Source organism: Leishmania donovani, chromosome 28, assembly GCF_000227135.1.
Source record: "Leishmania donovani BPK282A1 complete genome, chromosome 28".
Classification (NCBI taxonomy): Eukaryota; Euglenozoa; class Kinetoplastea; order Trypanosomatida; family Trypanosomatidae; genus Leishmania; species Leishmania donovani.
Window position 1 is genome coordinate 950283 of NC_018255.1, and position 24640 is coordinate 974922.

Sequence of the window (24640 nt, forward strand, 5' to 3'; positions counted from 1 at the left end):
GCGTGACTCGAACGCATCCCACACCCGACCCTCACACGGCCCACTGGTGCTGCGGGGAGCCTGCGCCACTCGTGGAGATGCACCAGGTGGCGGCCGACATGATGCGGCTGGCTGCGAGGCGACGTGCGAAGCGCAGGGGTGGGTGGAGTTGGAGGCAAAGGCCGCGCCGATATGACCTTGCCTGCATTGTTATCGCGCATATGCACACGGCTGCCTCGCGCCGCGCGGATGGGCGTGTGTGTGTGTGTGACCGGCGGGGCAGAGTGCGGCGTTCAGCTCATGCTGCATGGCGGAGAAATGGTGGCGCTGCAAAGAAAATGTATTGCCCTGGACAGCCTTCTTCTTCCGCCTCCCCTCCCGTCTCTCCTCCGTACCCAACTATTCACTGCTGCTAGCTCCCTTTGCGTTGTTGGAGGCACTCCATCATCTTGATGTGCGGCCGCGGTAGCGGCATCCGCACCACTCCACCATTTTTCTCTCTGCTTTCTCATATCCGTTGCACTCTCTACTACTCTTTCTGGTCTCGTACCAGTCGGCGCCGCTCCCTCCGTCATCCTCACCCCTCGGTGTTTCTTCGCTCCTGTGTGTGCGTGTGTGTCCGTGGCCCGCCATGCCTCCTGTCAGGACAGTGAAGCACGAGACCGATGTCATAGTGCCCAGGGCGGGCGAGACCTACGTCGCCGACGACGGGACTGTCTCGCAAGTGCTGGACGACCACATCGATGCAAACTACGAGCCAACGGAAGAGGAGGTGCTCGAGTTTGCCGACTGGATCGGCATGAAGCTGCCGCAAGATTCGGAGTTTCTGTGGCTCGCACGCGAGGGCCTTAAAACGCCGCTGCCAAAGGAGTGGAAGCCATGCAGCACGAACGATGGTGAGATTTACTACTTCAACTTCAAGACGGGCGAGAGCAGCTGGGACCACCCGATGGACAGCATCTTTCGCCAGCGGTTCGAGCAGGAAAAAGAGAAGGCCCGCGCTCGCAAGTCGGTGTCGGCGACGAGCAGCACCGCCGCTAACCGGAGCACTAGCGGACCAAACAGCAGCACGCCCAGCAACAGTACCTCAGCGATACCGCAGACGCACGTTATGATGACCGACACAGGCGTGCTGCGGCGAGACGCGGGGCCGGGCGCTGCACCAGGGCTCAGTCCTGTCGTGACCTCGATTAGCGGTGGCGCGAAAGGCGTCAGCGCTGGCAATGCCTGCAGGGAAGCCAAGCCGATCATGCACTACCCTCTGCAGCAGCAGTCGCGGTCAGCGACAGTGACAACGCGCACAACAGCGAATCCCCAGAGCGCCGCTGGCTCGTCCGCCATCACAGCTGCTGCCGCCGGCAATCCCTCGCGGTCCTCCTCCGGACCTGCCCCAAAGAAGGTTGGGGCCGCAGAGGTGTCGTCTGCCGCCCCACCCCGCATTGTTTCGGAGGCTGAGCGCGCGTTGGAGGAGCGCGTGCAGCGGGAGATGCAGCTGGCCCTCGAGGCGGAGCGCTCCAAGATCGAGGAAGCTCATCAAGGAACCATGTCCGCTCTCCAGTCCAACTTTGACAAAGATGTGGCGGAGCTGCGCAGCGCGGACGCCGCACGCCGCGCTACGTCATCGCGACAGGAGGAGGAGGAGCGCGAGCGCCGTCTGCAGCAGACACGAAACATGTGCGAGGATAACTACGGCGACGAGCTGCGGTCGCTGGAGCGTGAGGTGGAGTCGTACGCGGCGAAGCTGCAGAAACTGGAGGCGGAGGCCGCCCGCGCCACCTCCGGCAACACGCAGCGAGCCGCCATTGAGGCCGAGCTCAAGACAGCGCTAGCGCAACAGCGCGCTGATGCGGAAGCAGATATCAAGAAGCAGCATGATGCTGCGATGGAAGCCGCCCAGTCTGCCCACGCTGCTGCTATGCAGAAGGTTCGCGACGAGGAGCAGAACAGGATTACGGCAGCAAAGCAGGCGTGGCAGCGCAAGTTCGACGACGAGGAGCGCGCGTTGGCGCTGCAAGCGGAGATTGAGCGAAAGCGATTGGAGGTGCAGCTGAAGGAGCTAGATGGAAAGCTTGCCAGCTTTGCAGCACGCGCGGAGGCTAGCACGATGACAGCCACGCCCCCAGCAACTGGCTCGTCGCCGCCTGGCAGCGGCGAATCTCTTAGCGAGCGACTGGCGCGTGTGGCCGCTGCTAAGGCAGCTCAGCTGCAGGACATTGAGGCATCTGCCGCGCGAGAGCAGTCCGACGTGCGCACGGACGGCGAGGCGGCTTTGGCGGAGTTGGCGAAGCAGGCCCAACCAGCACAACAGGCGGCGCAGCTTCTTCCAGCGGGCGCCACGCCGATCGGTCCGTTGAGCCGTGTGGCTTCGTACTCCTCCGATCGATCGGGTGTCGTCACCCTGCAAGGCGGCGCGCGGCCCACCTCCGCGACCCTCAGCGTCGCCTTCACGCAAGAGTTAAACCGCATCCGCCTTGCGCGAGGCAAGGACCGACAAGAGCGCCTGGCGAAACTACGCGCTGACCGCGAGGCAGCGCTGGCGGCTACCGAGGCGCCCTCCCACTCTGCTTCCGCTGCAAAGAGTCGCGGGTCTGACACCGGCGGCGACACTGAGACAACACCCAAAAGCGGCAGCGGTAGCAGCCTGACCACTGTAGACGAGCTGAAGGCCGCTCACGCGGTGGAGCTCGAAGCCAAAAAGGCGCTTTACGCCAAGATGGAGGAGGATCTGAAGCAGCGGTACGCATGCGAGGCCGCCGATGCGGCGGGGGCGACGACAGCGATGCAGCAGAGCGCCCTGGTTGCCAAAGCAGTGGACACGGAGATGGATTTGTACATCCGGCAGGCCACCGCGCGGCACGATCGCATGCGTGCCGAGGCCGCGGCAAAGCGCGACAAGGCGCTCGCTGACCACCAGCTGGCGATGGAGGCTTACGAGCGACGAAAGCTAGAGGCGGAGACTCGCCAGGCGCGAGAGCAGCAAGAGGCGCAAGAGGCCTTTATCCAAAGCCGCCTCGGCACCGCCGTGGCAGCGGAGAGGACGAAGCTGGCCGCTGACCATGCGGCTGCCATGGCGCGTCTGGATGCGCGGTACGACGAGGAGCGCGACGCCGTGAAGGCGGAGGTGGAGGAGGAGATGGCCGCCTATGTGGCAGCCGTGCAGCAGGAGATCAAGACCCCAGCGAGCGCGACAGCGGCGTCTGGGGACAAAGTTCAGGGGGCGGCAGCGCCTTCTGCCACGGCTGACACCCGAGAAGGCACAGCGGCGACAGAGGCGCTCTGCTCGCAGGTGGAAAAGCAGCACGCCGACCGGCAGGCGGAGTGGTCGTCTAGGAAGCGCATCCAAGCGGCGCAGCGAGCGGCTCTGGAGGAAAAGCAGGCAACGCTGCAGGCACAAAAGCTGCGTGCCGAGCAGCATGTGGAGGCATTGAAGGAGGAAGTCACCGATCTCGTCGCGGCCGTGCAGGCCGCCGAGGCCCGGCAGCCCTCTCCTTCATCTCCTTCCACTCCTTCACGTTCGCCCCCTGCGTCGACCTTGGCGAGTGCGGCGACCGTGGGCGGCCATCTGCGATCTATGCACGAGGCATCGATGCAGGCCCTCGAGCAAGGCTACCGCTCTCAGGAAGCCGCCCTGGAAGCCGAGCTGCAGACATGGCGAGGCAAGATACGCGCTCTTCAGCAGTCGCAGCTACAGCAATCGTACGCGTCGACCAGCTTGAGCACTCCACGACAGCAGGTGCTCACCGACATTGCCCACCTGGGAAGTGCGGCGATGCGCCCGACATCGTCGTACGTACTCCACCGCCATCCGAGCCCCATCGCTACTGCGGCTGCCGGCGCATCGCTGCTGAACACGCCGACAATCTCTATGTCGTTGCAGGACTCGCCTTGGCAGCCCACCACCCGCGCTGGCTTACCAACACTGCAAGCTGAAATGATGGCTTGCGGCCCTTCGTTGACTACCGGTGTGCCAGGCACCACCGAGGCGATTCTGTCCTATCAACAGCGACAGCGCGTTCTCCAGCAGCGTCAAGCCTCGCTAGAGGCGGCTCGTGAGGCGTGGCAACTTCACCGAAGGCGGAAAGCAGAGCTGCAGCAGCAGGAGCAGAGCCGCTTAAACCTCAGTGCCCTTGCGGCCGCTTCGCAGCAGGATGAAAAGCATGAGGGTGCCGAGCCAAGCATACTCGGCGCCGTTGGCGGTGTGCACCGCAGCCGTCAAGAGCTGCTCAGCCTCGTTTTGTCTCGCCTTATCGAGCGTCTTGACGCCGTGACGGGACAGGCCGTGCAGCTGCAGCACCAGCATCAGCACCAGCGTTATTCCCGCAGCCAATCTGCGACGCGTGCAGACGTCCGCACTGAGACGGCGCCCTCGCCGCACGCGCGCGCACACAGTGCGCATAGCCACCACTGCGATGCCCGCGGTCCACCAAAGCGGGGCAGCGTGGTGCCCATGACCGCCCTTCAGCCTCGTCACTCGACGCTAATGAACGCCGCCGCCGCCGCCTCCTCGGCCAAGGTGGCGCCATCGACAAAGCCGTCCTCTTTTTCGGGTAGGGCGAAGGCTTCCCAATCTGTGCAGCACAGCAGGAGGGGAAACAGCGCTGGCGGCGCCGAAGGCGAGACGCGCCGCGGCGGAGCTTCGCCCGGCAACGTCTCATCCAAGTGGAGCATGCTCTTGTCACAGCACCACCGTCATCGCAGTGGATGAGGTGACGGACGCCTTGGCTAGCAGCCGACAAGAGAGGCGGCTGAGGTCTCTCGTCTTCCGCTTCTGCCAACCTTTTGATCTCCCCGAGATCATCAACAACGCGCTCGTCGGCCTCCCCCTTCTCCCTCCCTCCTTCCCTGCACCTCCGGCTCCCGGGCGCAGCCGTTCCCTTGCCCTTCTTGGCTCGTTCTGCCACGCGCAGAGGAAGCAGATAAGCCAAGCAGGCGAGTTCTTCCATAGAGGCGCAGGCGTTTTTCACCTTTTGCTGCACGCCGCACCCACCCACCCACCTATCTATATATACACGCGACGTCCGCAGGTGCCCGCTGACGCACTCCGATCAGCAGGGTGTCACGTCGAACGTCGCCGACCTTTCGACACACATACAAGCGAACTGTTGGTGAGAGGCTGGGCGCGACGATCACTGCTGCTGCCACGCCACCCCTTCTTCTTTCTGCGCCACGCGATTTGCTGCTCGACTTTGAGGAGGGCGGTGTATGCGTTGTTGCTGCTGCTGCTGCTGCTGCTGTCATGGTCCCTTGGCCTCGTGCTTGCCATGCTCTTTCTATGCGACTGCCCCGTCTTGTCCCTTCTCCGTCAGCGTATGTGACTGGCCACGCACCGAGTCGTTTGTTGCCGTATCCGGCTGTTCAAACCCAACCCCTCCCCCTCTTTCTTTCCCTCCTCCTCTTCTGCATACGCACTCTTGTCATCGTTCGCCACTTTTACTTCTTCCGTCACCCTTTGTCTGTTCCCGTGCACTTCTTCGTGCGCGTCTGCGTGTGCGTGCGCGCATGCCCACCGCCGCTGCTTGATCGAAGTTTGTGTGTGTGCGTGTGTGCTTGAGGGTGCTTTTCCCACACTTGCATACGGCGTCGCCGACCCCCCGCCCCCGCTCGTTCGCTCTTTGCTTGCGTTGACGCGAGAGGCGAAGGAGAGAGAACCATTGCATGCCCTTGCGTGATACACGCGCATACCCCAACACCCTGCAAGTCTGCACGAGGATGCTTGCTCATCGCGGCACAATTGCCAAGGATGGCGATGTAGTGCTGGTCGTGCATGGCCACCAGAACATCACCCCTCTAGTGCTGCAGCGCGGCGCTGTTCTGCACTGCAAGGCCGGCAAGTTTGACCACAACAGCATCATTGGCCGCCCCCTCGGTATATATGTTAAGGGACGCAGCAATCAGAAAAACGACCCGCGGGAGTCGTCGGTGCTCATTCTGCAGAACAGCGCAGACATGTGGACGCAGGCGGTGCCGCACCGCACGCAGATCATTTACGATACCGACATCGCCGTCATCCTTTTAAACCTGCGCCTCGGACCTGGTAAGAAGGTGGTGGAGGCGGGGACGGGTAGCGGAAGCCTGACCCACTCCTTGGCCAAGGCAGTAGCCCCGAGCGGGTGCGTGTACACCTGTGACTTTCACAAGCAACGCTGCCTGGAGGCGCGTGCCGAGTTTCGTGGCAACGGCCTCGACTCGCACCTAGTATGCAGTCAGTGGCGGGACGTGTGCACGACCAACACGGGCGCCGCTGACGTCGTCGACGGCGTTGATGCGGATGTCGCGGCGATGGAGGCGCCGCTCACCGGCTTTGGTGTGCCGGCAGCTTCTGTAGACGCCATCTTCCTCGATGTCCCCGCACCATGGGCGGCCATCGAGAACGTTTGCCACGTGCTCAAGGAGGGTGGGATGCTGTGCACCTTCTCGCCTTGCATGGAGCAGACGCAGCGGACGGTGGAGGCACTGCGGGCTGCTCCGCACCACTTCGTCGACATCCGCACAGTGGAAGCCCTCACGAAGTTCTTCGAACCCGTCTTCAAGCGTGCACGCGATACACGCGATCGCGACTGCACCAAGTTCCGCGCGAGCTTGGTTTCGAAGGGTCATAGCGCCTACTTGACCTTCGCGCGGCGGCGCCTGGCCAAGTCGGAAAGGCTCGAGGTGGAAAAGGTGCTCGAGGTGAATGGCGCGGAGAAGGATGGCGTGAAAGGAGCATCAACGGCGTAGTGCCGCGTCGCTGTCTCTCGCTCTCTCTTCATTCTCTAAGCGCGCTCGCCCCCCCCCCCCTCCCGACGGTGGTGCCACACTCGTGCACAACGTAGCAATGGGCGCGTAAACAAGTACGCGGCATGCGCACGGGGCCATGCCTAAAAAAATGCGACACAAGGGTGAAATGAGCGGCATCAGAGGAAAAGGAGGGGCATGCACGCCCAGCGGGTGTGGCGGTGGGGAGGATGGTGATATTTGAGGCCCGGTGCGAGCTCCGCCAGCACTGCTGTTTTCCTTCAACACCGATGTGCAGGGTGCTGTGCAGGTTGAAGCAGAAAGCAATTGCAACACGAAACCAAGGCACTAGGCCGAGGAGCTGCACGCGTGCCTCACTAAGGGGGAGAGGGCGAGGGGTAAGAGGGGGCGGCGGGGCTCCCCACCCTTCCCTGCGCGGCTGTCCAGACTCCCTTCTTCTCTGTTTGTCTTCGTCGCTGCACGTGGTCTGACGAGGTTGAGAGCATCGGCGCCTTCTTCAGTTGAAACTGCGATGGAGTAATCCGTTCTCGTGCCGCCCCCATACTCGTCGCTCTTTCCCCCCTTTCTCCCTCTCTCTCTGCCACACGCATACGTGCTTGGGCGCGGATGCGACGCTCACGTCCTTTCTTTCCTTTTCTCTTTCGGCACATCGCGGGAGGCGGGACACAGGAGGGAGCATCAGCATACCGTCAGTACCGAGTACCGTATCGGCAGGGGCCTGGCATAACCACACACACACAAACACCCCACAGAGCCGGTCAACGACACCAAAGTGCTCGTCGTCGTCGTCGTCGGCGTCAGCGTCATGACCCCTTTGGCCCCCAGCTCCTTTAAAGGGCAGCTGCTGCTCGCACTCATGCTCAGCATTGGTCTCAAGGTGCTCACCTTCTCCCTCAGCACCATCCTCACACGACTCCTGCTGCCGTACCAGAACGGTGTGTACTTCACCTTCAACGTGTACAACGACGCCGTACTGTTCATTGCGCGGGAGGCGACCCGCAACGTAGCGTCTCGGCTGCCCATCATAGAGCCGAGCGCAGAAGCGGAGGACAGCGCCGAGCAGGACGGCAAAGGCGGCGCGGCTCATGAGATGAGTCCTGCTGAGCGAGGTCGCGCACCTTCAGCGCCATCCGCTTCGTCTACGCGGACGCCGGCGAGCTTGGTGAGGGTGGCCAACGTCCGTGCGGTGGTGAGCATAGCCTTCTGCTCTGTGCCGCTTGCCATCGTCGTGGCCGCAGTGGTGGAGGCTCTCGGTACATGCCTCGGCGCGGCGTCATTCTTTCCTTCCATGATGCAACACGCGCGCGCCAGTCAGCAGGTCTTCCGCAAGGCAGAGAACGCCAGCGGCCTCGACGGCGCAAGCACACTGACGGGGCTCCCGTTTCTTCTGCTGCCGTACATGCCGGAGACGACGGTGGTGCTGTGCGCTGTCCTTATGGCAGCCGTGGAGCCGTGCGTCGTGCTCGTTCAGTCGCTGAACCTTTTCCGTGTGGTTGTTCTGGCCGAGTGCGCGACGCTTGTAGCGCGGCTGTGCACCATCATCGGCATCGTGTACGCTTGCCAGCGCAACAGCGCCGGCGGCCGCACGCCCCAAGGCGAGGTGGGCAATGGGCTGCGCACCATGTGGGAAGCACGTATGGCATTGGCGTTTGGCCAGCTCGCGTACGCGATAACGCATGTGATCTACTACTCGCTGGTCCTGTCGGGGCTCCCAGTGGCTCGCTGGCTCGGCTCCAGCACCGCGATGGAGCAAGTGCGAGCGGCAGCACTGCTGGCGCATGCAAGGGACATGGGACACTCAGAACAAGATATAGGTCCAGGTAGGTCTGCTGGTGATGCGAAGGCGGCGCCGTCTTCGGCGCTTGCCGCCCCGTTGCAGGCGGGAAGATGGGCAACCTTTGCCTTTCCCTTCTGCTTCTACTCCATTGTGGACAGCGTCGCAGTCTGCCGGCGCTACGCCTCGCTCTTCAGCACGTTCCTGCGCGAAAGCCTGCTGCGACTGGTGCTGTCTGAGGGGGAGAGCCTCACGCTGACCTCTCTCGGCTCCGAGACGGCGCGGGGGTACTACCAGCTCATCTCTAGCCTCGGCTCTCTCGTCGCCCGCCTGCTCTTCCGCATCTGGGAGAACGCCTGCTTCGTCAAGTGGAGTCGCGAGGCTTCGCTGGGCCACCGACACACCGCCGTGCAGTTGCTGAAGCTGATGCTGCGCCTAGCCTTCTATGTCAGTTTCTCATTCACCCTGTTGGGCCCCCCGCTGGCAAAGACGTTCCTGGCCACGATGTACACGTCGCGGTGGGCGACACCGCAGGTGTCGACGGCGCTCCAGCTTTACTTCTACGATCTACCGCTGATGGCCTGGAACGGGCTGCTGGAGGCATTTCTGCGTGCCGTCGCTTCCCCGGCGGTGCTGCAACGGCTGCAGCGGTGGATGGTCGGGGAGACAGTCTTGTACATCGCAGCGTGCTACGTCACGCTAGTCGCCTTTGGAAAGGCGGATTCACAGGGCGAGAGTGTAAGCGTCTTGGTGCTGCTGAACATCTTCAATACGCTCTGGCGGTGTGGCGTGTCCATTTACCTCCTGGTAAGCTCCCCGGGTGCTGCGGTCGGCTCTGCAACGGCTGCCTCCACTGATGCCCAAGCCAAAGACGGAGGCGGTCCTGCTGCCCCGGCCGCCCCTTCCCTCGCTCCGCCGTCTCCCATCGTGCACCTGCGTGATTTTGCTTCTCTCTTTCCCAAGCACATTGTCGGCTCGATCCTCGGCATCTTTGTGTGTAGCCGTGTGCTGCGTGCATACTCAGTGGTGACCATCGCGGCCGTCGGCTTGGCGTACGCCGCAGTGATTCTTGCCTGGGATGGCGAGGTGCGCCAGCTTCTCGTGACACCGGTGTGGAGCCGTGTGCGGCCACTGTTGCTGGGGAGCCACGACGGCTCGCACGTGGGCCTGGCCACTGCCCCTCCGCGAAGTGTGGAATTGCCCAAGAGCATGGCGGCGTGAACCGCTACACATGCCACGTGTGCATGGCGTGCGCCCGTGGCACGTGCCACACCGCGTTGCACTGTCGCAGTGCTCCTTCCCCCTTTTGTGTTGCCCCCTACCCCTTTGCCGCTAACGTGCCAAACGCAGCCATTCGCTTTCTCTGGTGTGGTGTACGTGGGCGACATCGTAAAGCAACACTCCCCTTCCCCGAAACACGAAGCTCGAGACTTGGGTATCGGTGACCAGGCCGATCGGTGGTGCTGCGCGCTTCTTTGCGTGCTTCTCTCCGCGCCAGTGCCAAGGTATCCAGAGCGAAAAAGAGCGGGTGAGTGGGATGGGGGCAGGAGGGAGGAGGGTGTCTCTGCGGTACGCCTCCTGCCTCCATTCCACTGACGAGCACGAGATCTTGTGTGTCTCGCCCTCCCCCTCTTCACGGCTCTGCGCGCACCGCATGTGCACCGCACCCTTTGCTGCTCTTGCCCCCCTCCCCCTCCTCTTATGCCGCGGATTCCTCTCTTGTGTATCCTTTCCTGCTGCTGCTGCTGCTGCCGCTGCCACCCCCATCCCCATCGATGAGGGTGTGCACCCGCTTACACATGCATGCGGTCATTCTTCTGCTCATCGTTGCTTTGAAATTCGCCGCGAAGTACCACAGCTTGCCATGATCTCTAGGTATGTGCTGACGTGTGTGTGTGTGTGTGCGTCGACGATCCACACCGACACCCTCCTCCAAGAGGAGTACCATTGCCTCACGGATATCATATGAAGCCACTTCCACCGCCACGTGCTGCCGTTCCTCCCACCCGCTCACCCCCTCCACCTCGTCTTGCACACCGAGTCACAGACGCGACTGGTTCGCTTAGCCAAGAGAACAACAAGAGCGAAGAAACAACGAGAAAACCGAAGGGAAAACGGCAAACAAAGACGTGCACTTGATATCCCCCCCTCCCCTCTGATCTGCTCTGCTCTGCTCGCCCGCCCCTGCCCGGTCTTTACGCACCCGCTCTGCGCTCGTCTCCTCGAAAGCGAACACAAAACAAGAAGAGAGAAACGAGGGAGCGACACATGCAACATCTGCAACAATAGGACGACGCATGACATGATGTGCGTGAGTGTGGGTAGCACTCGTCGTGGTGGGGCTCATCCCTCCTCCTGTGTATGCATGCATATTGTGATGGTTGTCTTTCTCGCTTTGCGTGTGTGTGTGTGTGTGCTTGTGGGTAGGCGTGTGCGCATTATGTCTGGGGCCTCACACGCTCCTCTCTCGTCTCGCCTGCTTCCACTTCCTCTTGTTTTTCCGCCTTTCCACCCACGCCACTCTCTCTCTCTCTCGCCCTCTCTCCCCCATCATCTTATATATATACATCCATCTTATCGAGAGAAAAGCGCGCACACACAGACGCACGCGCACACCTCACTCTCTTTCACACACACACACACACACACACCCCTGACACTCTCCTCCTCATCAGTCATCTCTCTCGCTCTCTCCCTTTTATTATTATTACCCCCTCCCTCCCTCCGTCTTTCGCGTTAGCCCAGCCATGTTTCGTCGTGTGCCGACGCGCGTGTTGCCCACTGCGTGCAGTGCGGCCCACAACGTGAGCCTCCGCTTCTGCCTCAGCATCAAAGTACCCACAATTGCCGAGTCCATCAGTACGGGTAAGGTTGTGAACTGGGCGAAGAAGGTCGGCGACGCCGTCGCCGAAGACGAAGTAATTTGCCAGATCGAGTCGGACAAGCTCAACGTCGACGTGCGTGCGCCGGCGAACGGCGTCATTACGAAGATCAATTTCGAGGAGGGCGCTGATGTCGAGGTCGGCGCGGAACTGTCCACGATGAAGGAGGGCCCCGCGCCAGCGGCAACTGCACCGAAGGCTGCGGAAGTCAAGTTGGACGCACCCAAGGCGGAGCCGCCGAAGGCTGCAGCCCCAGCTGCTGCGGCGCCTGCGGCTCCTGCCGCACCTGTCGTCGCCGCCAAGCCCGCGATGCACACCATGGCCGGCGCTGACCCGCGCACGAAGAGCGTCCGCATCTCCTCGATGCGCCGCCGCATCGCTGACCGCCTCAAGGCCAGCCAGAACACGTGCGCCATGCTGACCACCTTCAATGAGATCGACATGACACCGCTGTTCCAGCTGCGCGACAAGTACAAGGACGAGTTCCACAAGCGCCACGACGTGAAGCTGGGACTGATGTCGCCCTTCGTGAAGGCGAGCGCGATTGCGCTCAAGGATGTGCCGATCGTGAACGCATCCTTTGGCAAGGACACCATTGACTACCACGAGTTCGTAGATATCGCGATCGCCGTGGCGACGCCGCGCGGCCTCGTCGTGCCCGTAATCCGTGATGTGCAGAACATGAACTTGGCAAACATCGAGACCGCCATCGCCGACTACGCCGCGCGTGCGCGCATCAACAAGCTGACCATGGCTGAGATGACTGGAGGCACCTTCACCATCTCCAACGGCGGCGTCTTCGGATCTTGGATGGGCACGCCGATCATCAACCCTCCGCATAGCGCCATCCTTGGCATGCACGCCATCAAGAAAAAACCGTGGGTGGTGGGCAACGAGATCAAGATCCGCGACATCATGGCGGTCGCTCTGACCTACGACCACCGCCTTATCGACGGTAGCGACGCGGTGACCTTCCTCGTGAAGGTGAAGAATCTGATTGAGGACCCGGCGCGTATGGTGCTGGACCTCTCGTAGGCGCCGCAGACCTGCCGGGTGCGCGTGCGGAGAGCGAGAGGCGGCGGCATCGATGGTGGTAGAGATAGGCATGAGGGCGGAGAGAAGGGGAGTGGGTAGGATAAGCCGCACCACTTTTTCTAGAGGTTTGCCGTTCCTTTTCTCCCTGTTGGCGTTCTGCCCGCTACGCTCGGCAGCCTCCACGCCCTCCGCCTGCCCGCAAGTCCGAAACACGCGCACACACCCTTCTCCTCACCTCTCTTCTAGCACCTATCCCGTGTATGTATATGTCTGTCTGTATGTATGCGACGATGCTCGAATGTGTCTCTCTGGGTTCATTGGTTGTGTGCGTGTGTGTGTGTGTGTGTCTACCCTTCCCTCTTGCCTGTCCGCTCGTTAATGACTCCGCCCCCTTTTTTTTGTGGTGGCTGAAAACATGTTTCTCTTCTTGTTTCGGTGCCTCCTACCCTCCCTCCCTCCCTCTCTCCTGCCCGCCTGCCCGCTTGTGTGTGTGTGTGTGTCCGTGCCTGCCCCCTTTAGTTCTTCCCTCTCTTTCAGTTTTGTTTCACTTCTGTGGGCTCTTTCTTCATTGACTTTCTTTCGCCGACTCACTGTGCTGGTTCGTGCGTGTGCCTATGTCTGTGTGCTATGGGGGCGAGGATGGGTGCGCACGTTGCTGTGCATGATAACAGGCGTTCTCGCCTTCTCACCGCGTTCCATCTCGTGATGGCCGCCACGCATCTTTTTCCCCATCTTGCCTGTTCCTCTCTGTATTCTTGTCGCTGTCGTGCTTGCTCGTGCGCCTGTGGAATGCGCAGGGGGAGGGCAGGAAGGACGGGGCTCGACAACGTGCGCTTCTCCTCGTCCTAGACACACGTGCTCTGTCTCTCTCTCCATCGGTTGCTGCTCATGCGTTTTCCTTTGCGCATGCAGTGCTGGGCGTTTTTCCTTGTTTCTTTTCACAGAGACGCAGGATGGAGAGGCAGCGCAACGCATCCGCGTGCTCGTGTGCTTAAAGTGCGCTTCTGCGTCATGGAGCACGCAAGACAGTGCACGAGGCGGGGAGGGGATGCGGATTCAGTCGAGGAAGGCGCGCGTATGTATGGGTGAGGGAGGAGGGAGGGTATGGAATGCTCGCTGAGGATGGCGCGTTGTGCTTGGCGAACAAAAAGAGCTGAAAGAGAGGAGAGAATAAGCAAGTAAAACGGAAAAAAAACAAGTAGATGAGAACAGTGCACTTCTTTATGGAACTAAAGCAACGCACGCACACGCACACAGAGGCAGACAGACGCGACGCCGATCGCGTGCCTCAAGTGCCATGAGGCAAAAAAAACAAAAGGAACAACAACAACGAACACACGTACACACACACGCAGCAAGGGAGCATGCCGTAAAGGTCGCACGGCGGAGAAGGTGGTGTGGTGTGGGGGAGGAGGGAGGGGGGCCAAAGGGGAAAAAGGAAATGCCTCTAAGAACGAGCGACAGGAAAAGAAAACGTTGCGACTGGCCGCTCTTCTCTTCCTCCCCGCCGCTCGTTGTATCTCTCTCACACCCTCGAAGACGGCGAAGCCGCCGCAGAGAAGAGGAGACAGAGAGGAGGCAAATATGGAAGAGGCGGAGAGCGAGAAGGCCTATGAGAGGGGTCGTGTCTGTATGTCTTCATGCTGTGCTGTTTTTTGTGTAATGCTGGCGTATTGTTGTAGTTGCGCGCGTGTGTATGCAACTGTGTATGTAGGAGTGCGTATGTGCCTCTGGTTCTTCGCCCCTTAGCCCGCCTTCTTCCCTCTTTTTCGAGGTGTCAAGTCCGCCCTCGCCTTCGTGCGTGCCCGCCTCTTTTCAGTGGCCCCCCTTTTTTGGCTTTCATTCCTGTGTCGCGGGTGGGCGTGCGAGTGCGCGTGTGTGTGTCGCAAGTACGCGTCTCTCTCTGTGTTCGTTCTATGCGCCTCTGCAGCTCTCTTTGCCCTCTCTCGACCGCGGCCGTTTCTCCTTGTTAGCGCGTTTTCGAAGACCATGACGCACATCTTCTCCCCCACCGACTACACACGCACACGCGCGCCTTCACAGAGAGGGAGAGAGACGTATGAACGTACCTGAAACCGTCTCACCACCGTCATCGCCATCACCCGCGACTGCCCTTTTTGTTTTGCAATCGCACCCTTACCGTCCACCACGACTAACCCCACGATGTCGGAGATGAGCAGGACACGCGACACCATCAGAATGCCCCCCCCCCTCCCCCCCATCTCTGACTTGGCGCGTTTATTGTTGTGATCCTCATCTCATCGTTGACCCGGGCCGTTTCTTTCCCAACCGGCATCTGTCTATATCTTTTTCTCATGGGCATAACCAAAGCGGTCACAGGATCTTAACTTAACGGAATGGTCGCACCATCGACAAGGGAGGTGGGAAAAAAAAAACGCACGCAGACACACAACAACAGAGGGCTGCGCTTGAGGCTGCGCAGCGCAGAATCACAGGAGAAGAGGTGCGCCGCACAGGCGTGCTGATACGCACGCACATACAGCTGAAGTATCTTTCTGTTGGGGCTGCAGTGAAGACGCCAACGAAGGAGCTAAGGGCGCTGCGTCACGCTGGATATCTGTCTACGCGCCATGATGCACCCCCATCCTTTTTCCAGCCGCCACCACTATCCATGCTACTGGCACGGCTGCTCTTGCATCGACGGCGACGACCGTGCAGGGTGTGGGCGTGAGCGCTTTACCCCCCCCCCTCCCCCCCCCGCACCCGCAGATCCCTTTCTGCGCCTTCTCTTGCTTCTCCGTCTTTCAGCGTGTCACGCTCGCTGCACCACTCTGCCTCATCTCTTCTCTATACGTGCCTTCCTTTGCGTCGAAATCCTTTTCCCCTTTTTGTTCTGTGACATCGCCACGATGTCTCTCGCAGCTGCGTAGTAGCAACAGTTCTCAACTCCCCGATCAGCGCTCCCCTCCCATTAACGCATACAGCATACCTCTCTATCTAACCCGCCGTGCCTTATCCTTCATCTGAGGCACACGCTCACGTCAAAATGGGCCGCGATGAGAAACATGTTCGCGTGCTGTCGAAGCAGGAGCTGCTCGCCACGCACATCAAGGAGCTCAACGAGAGCTACTCGGTGAAACCGCATCTTGAGTACACGACGATTCGCGCCGTCAACGGTCCCCTCGTCATCCTTGAGGATGTGCGCAAGCCGACCTTCGCCGAGATCGTCAAAATCGAGCTGGCCGACGGCACCGTCCGTCGTGGCCAGGTGCTCGAGGTGGATGGCACCAAGGCCGTCGTGCAGGTCTTCGAGGGCACGTCCGGTATCGATGTCGTGCGCTCCAAGTGCGAGTTTACCGGAAAGGTTATGGAACTCGGCGTAAGCGAGGACATGCTGGGCCGCATCTTCAACGGTTCCGGCATCCCCATCGATAACGGCCCGCCGGTGCTGCCGGAGCAGTTCCGCAATATCGAGGGGATTCCAATCAACCCGCGCGCGCGTGTCTACCCAGAGGAGATGATCCAGACGGGTATCTCGTCCATCGACGTCATGACCTCCATCTCGCGCGGCCAGAAGATTCCGCTCTTCTCCGGCGCTGGCCTGCCGCACAATGAAATTGCCGCGCAGATTGTGCGTCAGGCCGGTCTCGTGAAGCGCGAGGGCAAGACGGAGGACTTCTGTGTTGTCTTCGCCGCCATGGGTGTGAACCAGGAGACGGCCCGCTTTTTCCGCACAGAGTTCGAGCAGAACGGCTCAATGGAGAAAACCGTCCTCTTCCTGAACCTGGCGAACGACCCGACCATTGAGCGCATTGTGACGCCGCGTCTGGCCCTCACCACTGCTGAGTACCTCGCCTACGACTGCGGTAAGCACGTGCTCGTCATTCTGACCGACATGTCCTCGTACGCCGATGCCCTGCGTGAGGTGTCCGCCGCCCGTGAGGAGGTGCCCGGCCGCCGAGGTTTCCCTGGCTACATGTACACGAATCTGGCGTGCATCTACGAGCGTGCAGGCCGTGTGCTGGGCCGCGCCGGCTCTATCACCCAGATCCCGATTCTGTCCATGCCGAACGATGATATCACCCACCCCATTCCAGATCTCACCGGCTACATTACGGAAGGCCAGATCTACGTGGACCGCCAGCTGCACAATCGGCAGCTGTACCCGCCGATCAATATTCTGCCGTCGCTGTCACGTCTGATGAAGAACGCCATTGGCGAGGGCATGACCCGCAAGGATCACAGCGGCGTGAGCAACCAAATGTACGCCGCCTACGCCATCAGTCGTGATATTCTCGCCATGAAGGCCGTCGTTGGCGAGGAGGCGTTGAGTAGCGAGGATCTGCTGTACCTCGAATTTCTCGACAAGTTCGAGCACAAGTTCATCTGTCAGGGCTTCTACGAAACACGCGATATCTTCCAAAGCCTTGACCTGTGCTGGGAACTGCTGCGCACGTTCCCCAAGAGCATGCTGAACAAGATCGACATGAAGACTCGCGATGAGTTCTATGACCGCCACCCGGGCCGCAAGTAATCGACGGGATGCCATAGATGAGCCAAGGAGCGAGATAGCGCCAGGGAAGGGTATGGAGGCGGGCTGCATTGGCCGGTCGGCAACCGTTAGCCGTCATGCATGTCCTCTGCTGTGTCTTTGCTCGTCACGGTGAGCTCTAGGAGTTGATTGCGCAGACTCGCACACCCTCCTCCCTCTTACCGTGCAGCGTCCCGCTGTGCGTGTGCGCGCTGTCGCTCGCCCCCTCTTGCTAGGCCGCCGGCTGCTTGATCATTCCACGGCCTTTGTCCATGGCTGTTCCGGCGTGCTTCCATCGTCACGCGCTGGCGCCTTTGTGCCGCTCGTGTGTCGGGCCCGCTATGTGTGTGTGTGTGTGCCCTCGCGCGGAAGCGGAAAGGAAAGGAGGCGAGCGGTGGGAAAGGGCATGGAGGAGACCGGTGCGTGTGCTTGCAGCGCCTAGCCTCGCTGATGGGTGGTGCTGTCCGTGCCGTTGCGAAGTTTTTGTGTTACTTCGCGTATGCTTCGCGGTGCCTTGCTCGTTCTCTCGCCTTTCTGGTGTATGTTCTTTGCTTCCCCTATCGACATGAGTGGTGTACAGAAACCGCACGCTGCCAGCGCTGATGCGCCGGCGCACCGGGCACCCCGGTGAGGTGCCGTCTGCCTCGTTGCTTGTGTGCTTTATCCTTCATTATCGTGCGCCATTGGCCACTTGATGCTCTTCGAGCTTGTTGAAGAGCGAGCGAAACGAAAGACGTGCGTGTGCTGAGGGGATGCGTGTGATCGAGGAGGAGGCATGCAGGGGCGCATCAAAACATGGGAGGACGTTGTGGGGGTGTGGGTGACGTGGGGTGTTGTAGCGGTAAGGCCTGCAGGCACTTCTCCTCCTTCCGAAAACACACACACACACACTTACGCACACGCACGGAGAGTTGGGGGAGGGGGTGAGGAAAGGACCCAACGATCGAGTCGTCGTGGAAACGCAGCGAAGAGGAGGTCGTTGCTCTTTGCACTCCACTCCTGAACTCTCTCGTAGTGTCTGCCTGCCTCTTTCTGCGCCCATGTATGTGTGTGTGTGTCGGTGTCTGTGTGTGGGCCTCCCTTGCTGCGTGATTGCCCTGCCCTTACCACCTCATCGCCGGCGCCGCGGCGTTCGCCCCTTCGCTCTTCTCTCTGTGTGCAGGGTGTTTAATGTTGGTGCCGTGCGCGGTCGTATGGCGACTCTGCGTGTTGTCCTCTATGATGCAACGAATCGCTATGCATACGCACACATTTAGATAAAGACCGTATGTAGCGTTGTAGGAGTCATGCCGCTCTTCGACAGCACGCATTTGCCTCTGCCGGTGTCTCGGGGTGCGCGTATGGGGGGCATGCGTGTTTGCATGGCGAGTTGTCTGATCTATATAAGGGAAGGGCGAGCGGAAACTGTGGTGAGTGCCCCTGGAAAAGATGAACATCGAAAAAAAAAAACGGGAAGGCAACGAGATGATCACGAGCGGTCGCTACTAGAGCGCGTATGCACAGAGAGTTTGTGTATGTGGGGGTAGGGCGCATCCGTGTTTGGCACTCCCCCACCCTTCTCCCTCTCTCTCCGTCGCGCCACGACACGCATGTGCGTGGGCACGTGCACTTACCGGCGTGTATTGAGTATGGAGTGCGAGACTTTCTTTAATGATGCCGAAGCCAGACACGCGCGCTGTCCCCTCTCCCCTCTCTTCGCTCACCCCCACTCAGGAGAGGGCACACGTGCTGCCTGGTGCGGGTAGGCTGGGCAAAGGCGTAAAGTGGATGTGTGCGCGCGCGACAGGAGAGGAGGCTTGGCAGGGAGGCAGGAGTGTGCAACGGCGCTGAGCAAGCGGTGCGGACAAGTTGCTCACTACCCGCGTATGCGACGAGCGCCGCACAGGTGTGCAGCGTGTGATCACTCTGGCGCGGCGCTCGGGGGGGGGGCCAACGGGAATCAGCTCTGTCGCCATCCTTGACCGAACACGAGGGCGTCGGACGCGCGTCTCTCCTTCTCCAGTCCCGCTCACGATCTCCCTGCCCCTTCCTTCTCTCGCCGCTCTTCACTGCCATCTGCCCGTTCTTCCCGCGCCCTCGTGCAACAACACTCACAACAACGCCACCGCCTCCACCCACACAACTCCATGCAGTAGTACGGCCGCAGGTGCGTTGAGTCGCTCCCCACCACGTGGAGGCAGTGGGTCATCGACCCTTCTATGCTCCCATCCCATCTCCTTCCTCATCCTTGCGTGCTCTCTCTCTCTCCCCTCGCCTTGGCGTCTATCGTGCGAGCCAAAATACTCGGAAGGGCGGGCCCATTGCGTTCTCTTTCTGCATTGCTTCGTTAATGGTTTCCGGCTCTGCTTCATCCTTTGCCTTTGGTGTGCGGCCCGTCATCTCCGCATCGTCGCCATGTCTTCCGACACTGCCGCGTCCTGTCTTCTGGACATTGTCGTCTTCGCAGGCGGCGACTCACTGGATCTGATGCCGCTGACTGCCGTGGAGCAGAAGACGATGCTGCGGATCTGCAACCGGCCTCTGATTTGGTACGCCATCACGCCGTGGATCGAGGCAGGCTTTCGCTGCTTCTTCTTGTGCGTCAACGAGGACTACGCGACACTGCGAGCGTACCTCTCTCGGGCTTTTGACGGCGTCGACTTCCACTATATTCTTGTCCCCTCCAACATAGGTGATCACCCGTCCACAACGTGCGATGCCGTCAAGGCGTACCTCAAGTACAAGGAGGCTCTGCGGCTTGGCGAGGAGGGCACGCTCGCCGAGGTTGCTCGTGGCATGCCGGATCGCAACGACTCCGCGATGAGCGTGGAGGCCAGCGGCGGCCGCTCTCCTTCTGTGATGTCACTGCATGAGGCGCAGCAGTACCGCGGCGCCAGTGGCAGCCGAAATCACGGTGGCAGCACCAGCCACAGCAATCGCGACCCGTTGAAGCTCGAGCGCATGAACAGCGCCGGCCTCCCGCGCGACGCTCTGTTGCTGAGCTGCGACACCATCCTTGTCGACGTTGACGTAGCGAGCTTCGTGGAGCGGCACTACGCCTCTCTGGCGTCCGTGACGGCAATGCTGTATCGCCCTCTGCGCAAGCGCGGCGGCGGCGGCGATCACAAGGGCGGCCACCGACACGGGAAGGGTGGCGGTGGTGCTTCAGCCGACTCTGTGGAGGTGTCTTACACCCACGCGCTGTCGTGTGTTGCCTACGAGGAGACAGATGCGCTTGCCTCCATGGCACTCGGTGCGGCCTCTAGCGCACCAACCTCCTCATGTAGCCGACATTTGCCGAGTGGGACGCCGTCGCAGTTGCTGCACGCATCTGCCGGCCTGGTTGCACGCTCACCCTGCGAGGCGCGCATCATGGCTGCCGAGCCCGTTCACGTCCACCACCACCGCATGCACTACCTCAACTCGCTGGAGGGCAAGCCGGAGGTGCGTATTACCATGGCGTTCGCAGCGCGCCGTCCTGACTTGACGTTCGCCGCCGATGTTGTCGACGCGCACGCGTACCTGATGAGCCGTTGGGTGCTCGAGTTCATTGCGGAGTCGGCAGGTGTTTCGGACATGAGCGTGCGCAAGGACATTCTGCCTCTTCTGGCACGTAGTCAACACACCACCGTCAATGCAGCCGAAAAAGTCTTCGTGACGCCGGCAGAAAAGCTGAAAATGAACGTGCCGCTCCACTGGCTCGGAGAGGGTGCCGAGATCTCGGCGCAGTCGCTCAACGCCGCGTGTGGGTTTTCGCTGCCGGAGGTGACAGACTCGCTGCGCGTGTTCTGCACCATCTACGAGGAGGACCCTGACGTGGCGTGCCGCATCTGCCGCATGAACACCCGCGACAATTACCGTGCCCTGAACCGCGACATCATCTCCGCCAAGTGTTCCCAGCTTCAGCTAGAGGAGCCACTGCTGAGCGCCGGCGGTGCTGCGGGCGCTGGTGGTGCATTCGGCGGAGGCACCAGTGCCGTGAACCGCTTCGCGCTGCCTTCCTTGCTCCCCCATGGCGGCGCGCACGCCGGACACACCGTTGCTGCTGGTGGAGCAGCGCATGGCGACAGCGGCAAACCGGCACCGTCCGCTGGCGCTGTGGCCCTTTCCTCACTCCTTCCGGACAACCCGATCACGCTTCGGGAGAAGTTTGGCGACCAGCAGGTGTGCATTGTCGGCAGCTTTATTGACTCCGTCCCGCCGCCGAACGTGTTCGTGACGCGCAGTGTGATCGGCGCGCACGTCACGCTGGAGCCCGGCGTTCGCATCACGGACAGCATCCTCATGGGCAACGTCGAGATTGGTGCCAAGGCCGTCGTGTCGAATAGCGTCATCGGCACCGGTGCCGTGGTGAGCGCCGGATGTCGCGTTGTGGGCACCATTGTCGGGCCCCGTTGCGTCGTCGAGGAGAACGCAAGTGAAACCATAATTGAGTAACTCTGAACTAGCTTGAACCTGCGTCTCTCTCTCTCTGTGTGGGTGTGTGCGCGCGCGCGCGTTTTTGTGTGCGAGGGCGCATGCTTGTATATCCGCAGCAGAGAGCCGCGGTGGGTAATACAGATAGGGACAGACACAGGCGGAGGTGGGCATTGTCTGTCTTTGTATTTCACTCTTCGCCTACTCTCCATGGTTCGCGCTCCCCACTCTCTCTGTATGTGTCTGTGTCTGTGCTCACGGCCGAGGTCGCTGGCGCTGTCGCTGCCGTGTTGGGTGTTCTTCGTCCACGTTGGCGATACAAACGCGCGAGCACGGCGCACATCGTGAGCGACAGCCGCTGCGCCGGAAATGGCAGCAAACGATCGACTCATCGCTACGCACATGCGGATGTATCTCTCTGTGGGTGTGTGCTCGGCGGTTTCCGCGCATCCCCCCCCTCTCTCTCTCACCGCCTCACGCGTGTGCTCTCTCCCCGCTTGCTGTCTCTCTTTCTTGCGTCTTTGCGTGCGCGAGAGAGCGAGCGTGTATGTATGTATGTGCGCGTGTGTGTGCAGCAGCGGCAGCAGCCAAACTCTCTCAGAGTCGCACTTCTCGGCTCCCTTTTTCCCATCTTTGTCTTCTCCACGCACACGCGCAGCCATCGATCTCAGCGCATCCAACAGACGAGGCCACCAGTTGCGCATCTCGGCGAAGCGGCAGCGCGGCACGTAGGCGTACTTCTCGCGTACTTTCCGTTGAGGGAAACGCCACTCCATCGCTCTTTGTCTTTTTCGCCGGCGCGTGCGGGCGTGCTTGTGTGGTGATAGCGGTGACTGCTGACCGAGAAAGCCTCTTGCACCACTGCCTGTGCCTGCGTGCGCAGCATCGATCGCCATCTGCTCCTTCCTCACCGCGGAACTCATCCCATCAGCTGTACACGTGCACCGAGAACGGCAAATGGAGCTTGCTCTTGGCCACGCAGAGTCGCTGGCGAGCGCACCACTGCATGCACCGCCACGCACACTCTGCATTGTCCTTCTGCACCACGGCTATCGCTCCAAAGCCAGTGACTTTCGGTACTTGTGCCGGGTGTGCAAGCAGGCGCTAAAGGACCTCAAGACGAACGCAACGAAAGCCAATGACGGGGCGCCGCCTCCGCCTACGCCGCGCTTCGTATTCATCCCTCCTCGCGACAACGACGGCCTTAAAATGGATGCCGGTGTGCTTGCCTGCGCGCGTCGCTACGTCCGCCAGGTCTGCCTTACTGTCTATGCAATTGTGGCCGAGGAGCTTGGCATCGGCGATGAGCAGAGCTGTGTCGCCGCCAAGGCGACTGGTGCCACTGCAGACAGCGCAACAACGGCGGTGAAGCACAAGCTGTGCTTCAGCGCTGTGGGCCACTCGATGGGCGGCCTCATCCTGCGCGCCGCGCTCCCCGAGCTGATAAAGAATATCGAGGAAAAATACGAGGCGTTCAAGGAGGTGTGCGAGGTGCACTGGGACGTCTTCTGCACCTTGGCGACGCCTCACCTCGGCCTGAGGTATATGCATTCTAAAAGGACAGCATTCCTGGGCCGGCACGTCGGGTGTCATCTGTGGAGGGCAATGGCGGATCTGTTCTGCAGGAACAGCGTCGTGGGAGTGGACCTTGTTTCGGACGCCTGCCTGGCGGCCTGGTCTCGGTTCAAGCGGCGCGTGCTGGTGAACGTTGTCAACGATGACACCGTTCTGGCCTACAGCAGCAGCTTCGTGACGACCTTGCGCGTTTTGAGGCGTGTCGGCGCGTCGCTTCCTTCAACGGATGAGGAGCTCGCAGATGCGCGCTCTACAAAAAAGAAGAACGACTATCTGCACTCTGACAGCTGTGTTCTTCAACTCGCCCGCCTTGGCGTCAAGTGCGCGTCGTCGAGAAAGGAGCTGTGCGACAACGGTGTGATTTTCACAAATCTATCTCCTGAGCTGTGGCCGCTCGATGTGCTCGTGGAGGAACGCGCGCTGGCGGAGCGCATCTTGATGCATGTGGCGCCGCTGGAGCTGCATCTCGTCGACTTCCGCCCACGGTGCGCTCGTCTTACGTCGGCGGCTGCCTCTCGTGGGACGGGCGGCGATAATGCGGCACGCAGGCCTGGTATCCTGGCGAGGGAGATGATGATAATAGGGGCGACCCACTCTTGCCACATGGCCTTGGTGTGTAAGAAGCCCTTCCGATACCCCTCCGTCTTTGGGTTCGTTTCGGAGTACATTGCCAAGGACTTGCTTTTGGGCCCGCTTGGGGGCTCTGAGTTTGTGTCGCTTCCGCAGGATGGGCTCTTACAGTATGGTGCGGCTTGCAACGGTTGCGTCGCGGAGGTCAGCGGCCACAGGGGCATGCTGGATGCCGCTGAGGTCTGTGCGGCGCCTGCACGTTCGGCTAACGCGTGAGGAGGCCGTCCTCACGGCTTCATGCATCTCGCGCCTTGGCGTGTTTCTCTCCGTGTGTGCAACACCTTGACGCTCCTTGGCGGGGAACGTCGGTGAGCCCTTTTCATTATCAGGGACACGGTGCCGGCGCGCCAGTACCTTGCACACTAAAGCACCGTTCTTTTCTCTTTTTTTTTGCCTGCCTTTCGTTCTTTCCTGTTTCTTCTCTTGCGCCCTCTATCTACGCTGTCCAGCTCTTCAGAAAGGGTTGCCTTCGCCTGGTTTCTCTGTTTTCTTTCCTTCCCATCCCATGCGCACACACCACCACTACCGGCAGCCTCAGACGATGCCGGTGGCGGTGGTGGTGGTGGTGTGTGCGCATGGAGTCTCAATTCGAAGCAAAAAATGGGCTTGAAACATCAAAACGCGACAACAAGACGACATCAAAAAACGAAAGACGCAACAACAACAACAACAAAAGAAAACGACATAATGGACGATGCGAGTGCGAGCAAACACGCGCATGCGCGCACATATATAAACAGGCCTGCGCGCGTGTGTGCGGGGAGATGCGACCTGCGCATTACCCAGGTACATCGACACGTGCATGGACGCAGGCACAGTAGTCCGAGCCCCTCTTCCCTTTGAGCTCGTTACGTTGGTGAGGTGCTGTGTCTATTTCTCTCCCTGTGCGTGCAGGCGCATGGTGTGCCCCACTGCACTGCCTCCATCACCGTGTGAACAGCGGCAGCTGCTGCCCCACGTGCACTCTCCCTGTCTCGCATCAAGTGGCCAGCGTGCGCCTGCTGCGCTTCGGTGCATTCACACACGCCTGCCCTCCCGCCACCCTCGCATTCACTCGCCCAGAGCCCCCCTCCCCCCACTTCAAACAGCTTCAGATGTCGCCCCCCCCCCCCCCCCCCCCCCCCACCCCCCCCCCCCCCCCCC

The 24640-nt window shown here is 60.9% G+C and overlaps 8 protein-coding genes across 8 annotated transcripts; all 8 read left to right on the forward strand.

The window, feature by feature from the left end:
- Positions 1-610: 610 nt before the first annotated feature.
- LDBPK_282560 (hypothetical protein, conserved) lies at positions 611-4684 on the forward strand (the record flags this gene model as incomplete). The annotated part of the gene is made up of 1 exon (XM_003862306.1): positions 611-4684. One exon carries the CDS (start codon positions 611-613, stop codon positions 4682-4684), a length of 4074 nt encoding a protein of 1357 aa, XP_003862354.1.
- A 950-nt stretch (positions 4685-5634) lies between these two features.
- On the forward strand, positions 5635-6696 carry LDBPK_282570 (hypothetical protein, conserved; the record flags this gene model as incomplete). Its single annotated transcript, XM_003862307.1, has 1 exon — positions 5635-6696. One exon carries the CDS (start codon positions 5635-5637, stop codon positions 6694-6696), a length of 1062 nt encoding a protein of 353 aa, XP_003862355.1.
- An 823-nt stretch (positions 6697-7519) lies between these two features.
- LDBPK_282580 (hypothetical protein, conserved) lies at positions 7520-9709 on the forward strand (the record flags this gene model as incomplete). Its single annotated transcript, XM_003862308.1, has 1 exon — positions 7520-9709. The coding sequence occupies one exon, from the start codon at positions 7520-7522 to the stop codon at positions 9707-9709; it is 2190 nt and encodes a 729-aa protein (XP_003862356.1).
- Positions 9710-10025: 316 nt separating this feature from the next.
- LDBPK_282590 (hypothetical protein) lies at positions 10026-10457 on the forward strand (the record flags this gene model as incomplete). The annotated part of the gene is made up of 1 exon (XM_003862309.1): positions 10026-10457. One exon carries the CDS (start codon positions 10026-10028, stop codon positions 10455-10457), a length of 432 nt encoding a protein of 143 aa, XP_003862357.1.
- Positions 10458-11235: 778 nt separating this feature from the next.
- Positions 11236-12405, forward strand: LDBPK_282600 (2-oxoglutarate dehydrogenase, E2 component, dihydrolipoamide succinyltransferase, putative; the record flags this gene model as incomplete). Its single annotated transcript, XM_003862310.1, has 1 exon — positions 11236-12405. One exon carries the CDS (start codon positions 11236-11238, stop codon positions 12403-12405), a length of 1170 nt encoding a protein of 389 aa, XP_003862358.1.
- A 3007-nt stretch (positions 12406-15412) lies between these two features.
- On the forward strand, positions 15413-16900 carry LDBPK_282610 (vacuolar ATP synthase subunit b, putative; the record flags this gene model as incomplete). Its single annotated transcript, XM_003862311.1, has 1 exon — positions 15413-16900. The coding sequence occupies one exon, from the start codon at positions 15413-15415 to the stop codon at positions 16898-16900; it is 1488 nt and encodes a 495-aa protein (XP_003862359.1).
- Positions 16901-19291: 2391 nt separating this feature from the next.
- LDBPK_282620 (hypothetical protein, conserved) lies at positions 19292-21313 on the forward strand (the record flags this gene model as incomplete). Its single annotated transcript, XM_003862312.1, has 1 exon — positions 19292-21313. One exon carries the CDS (start codon positions 19292-19294, stop codon positions 21311-21313), a length of 2022 nt encoding a protein of 673 aa, XP_003862360.1.
- A 936-nt stretch (positions 21314-22249) lies between these two features.
- On the forward strand, positions 22250-23713 carry LDBPK_282630 (hypothetical protein, conserved; the record flags this gene model as incomplete). Its single annotated transcript, XM_003862313.1, has 1 exon — positions 22250-23713. One exon carries the CDS (start codon positions 22250-22252, stop codon positions 23711-23713), a length of 1464 nt encoding a protein of 487 aa, XP_003862361.1.
- Positions 23714-24640: the final 927 nt, after the last annotated feature.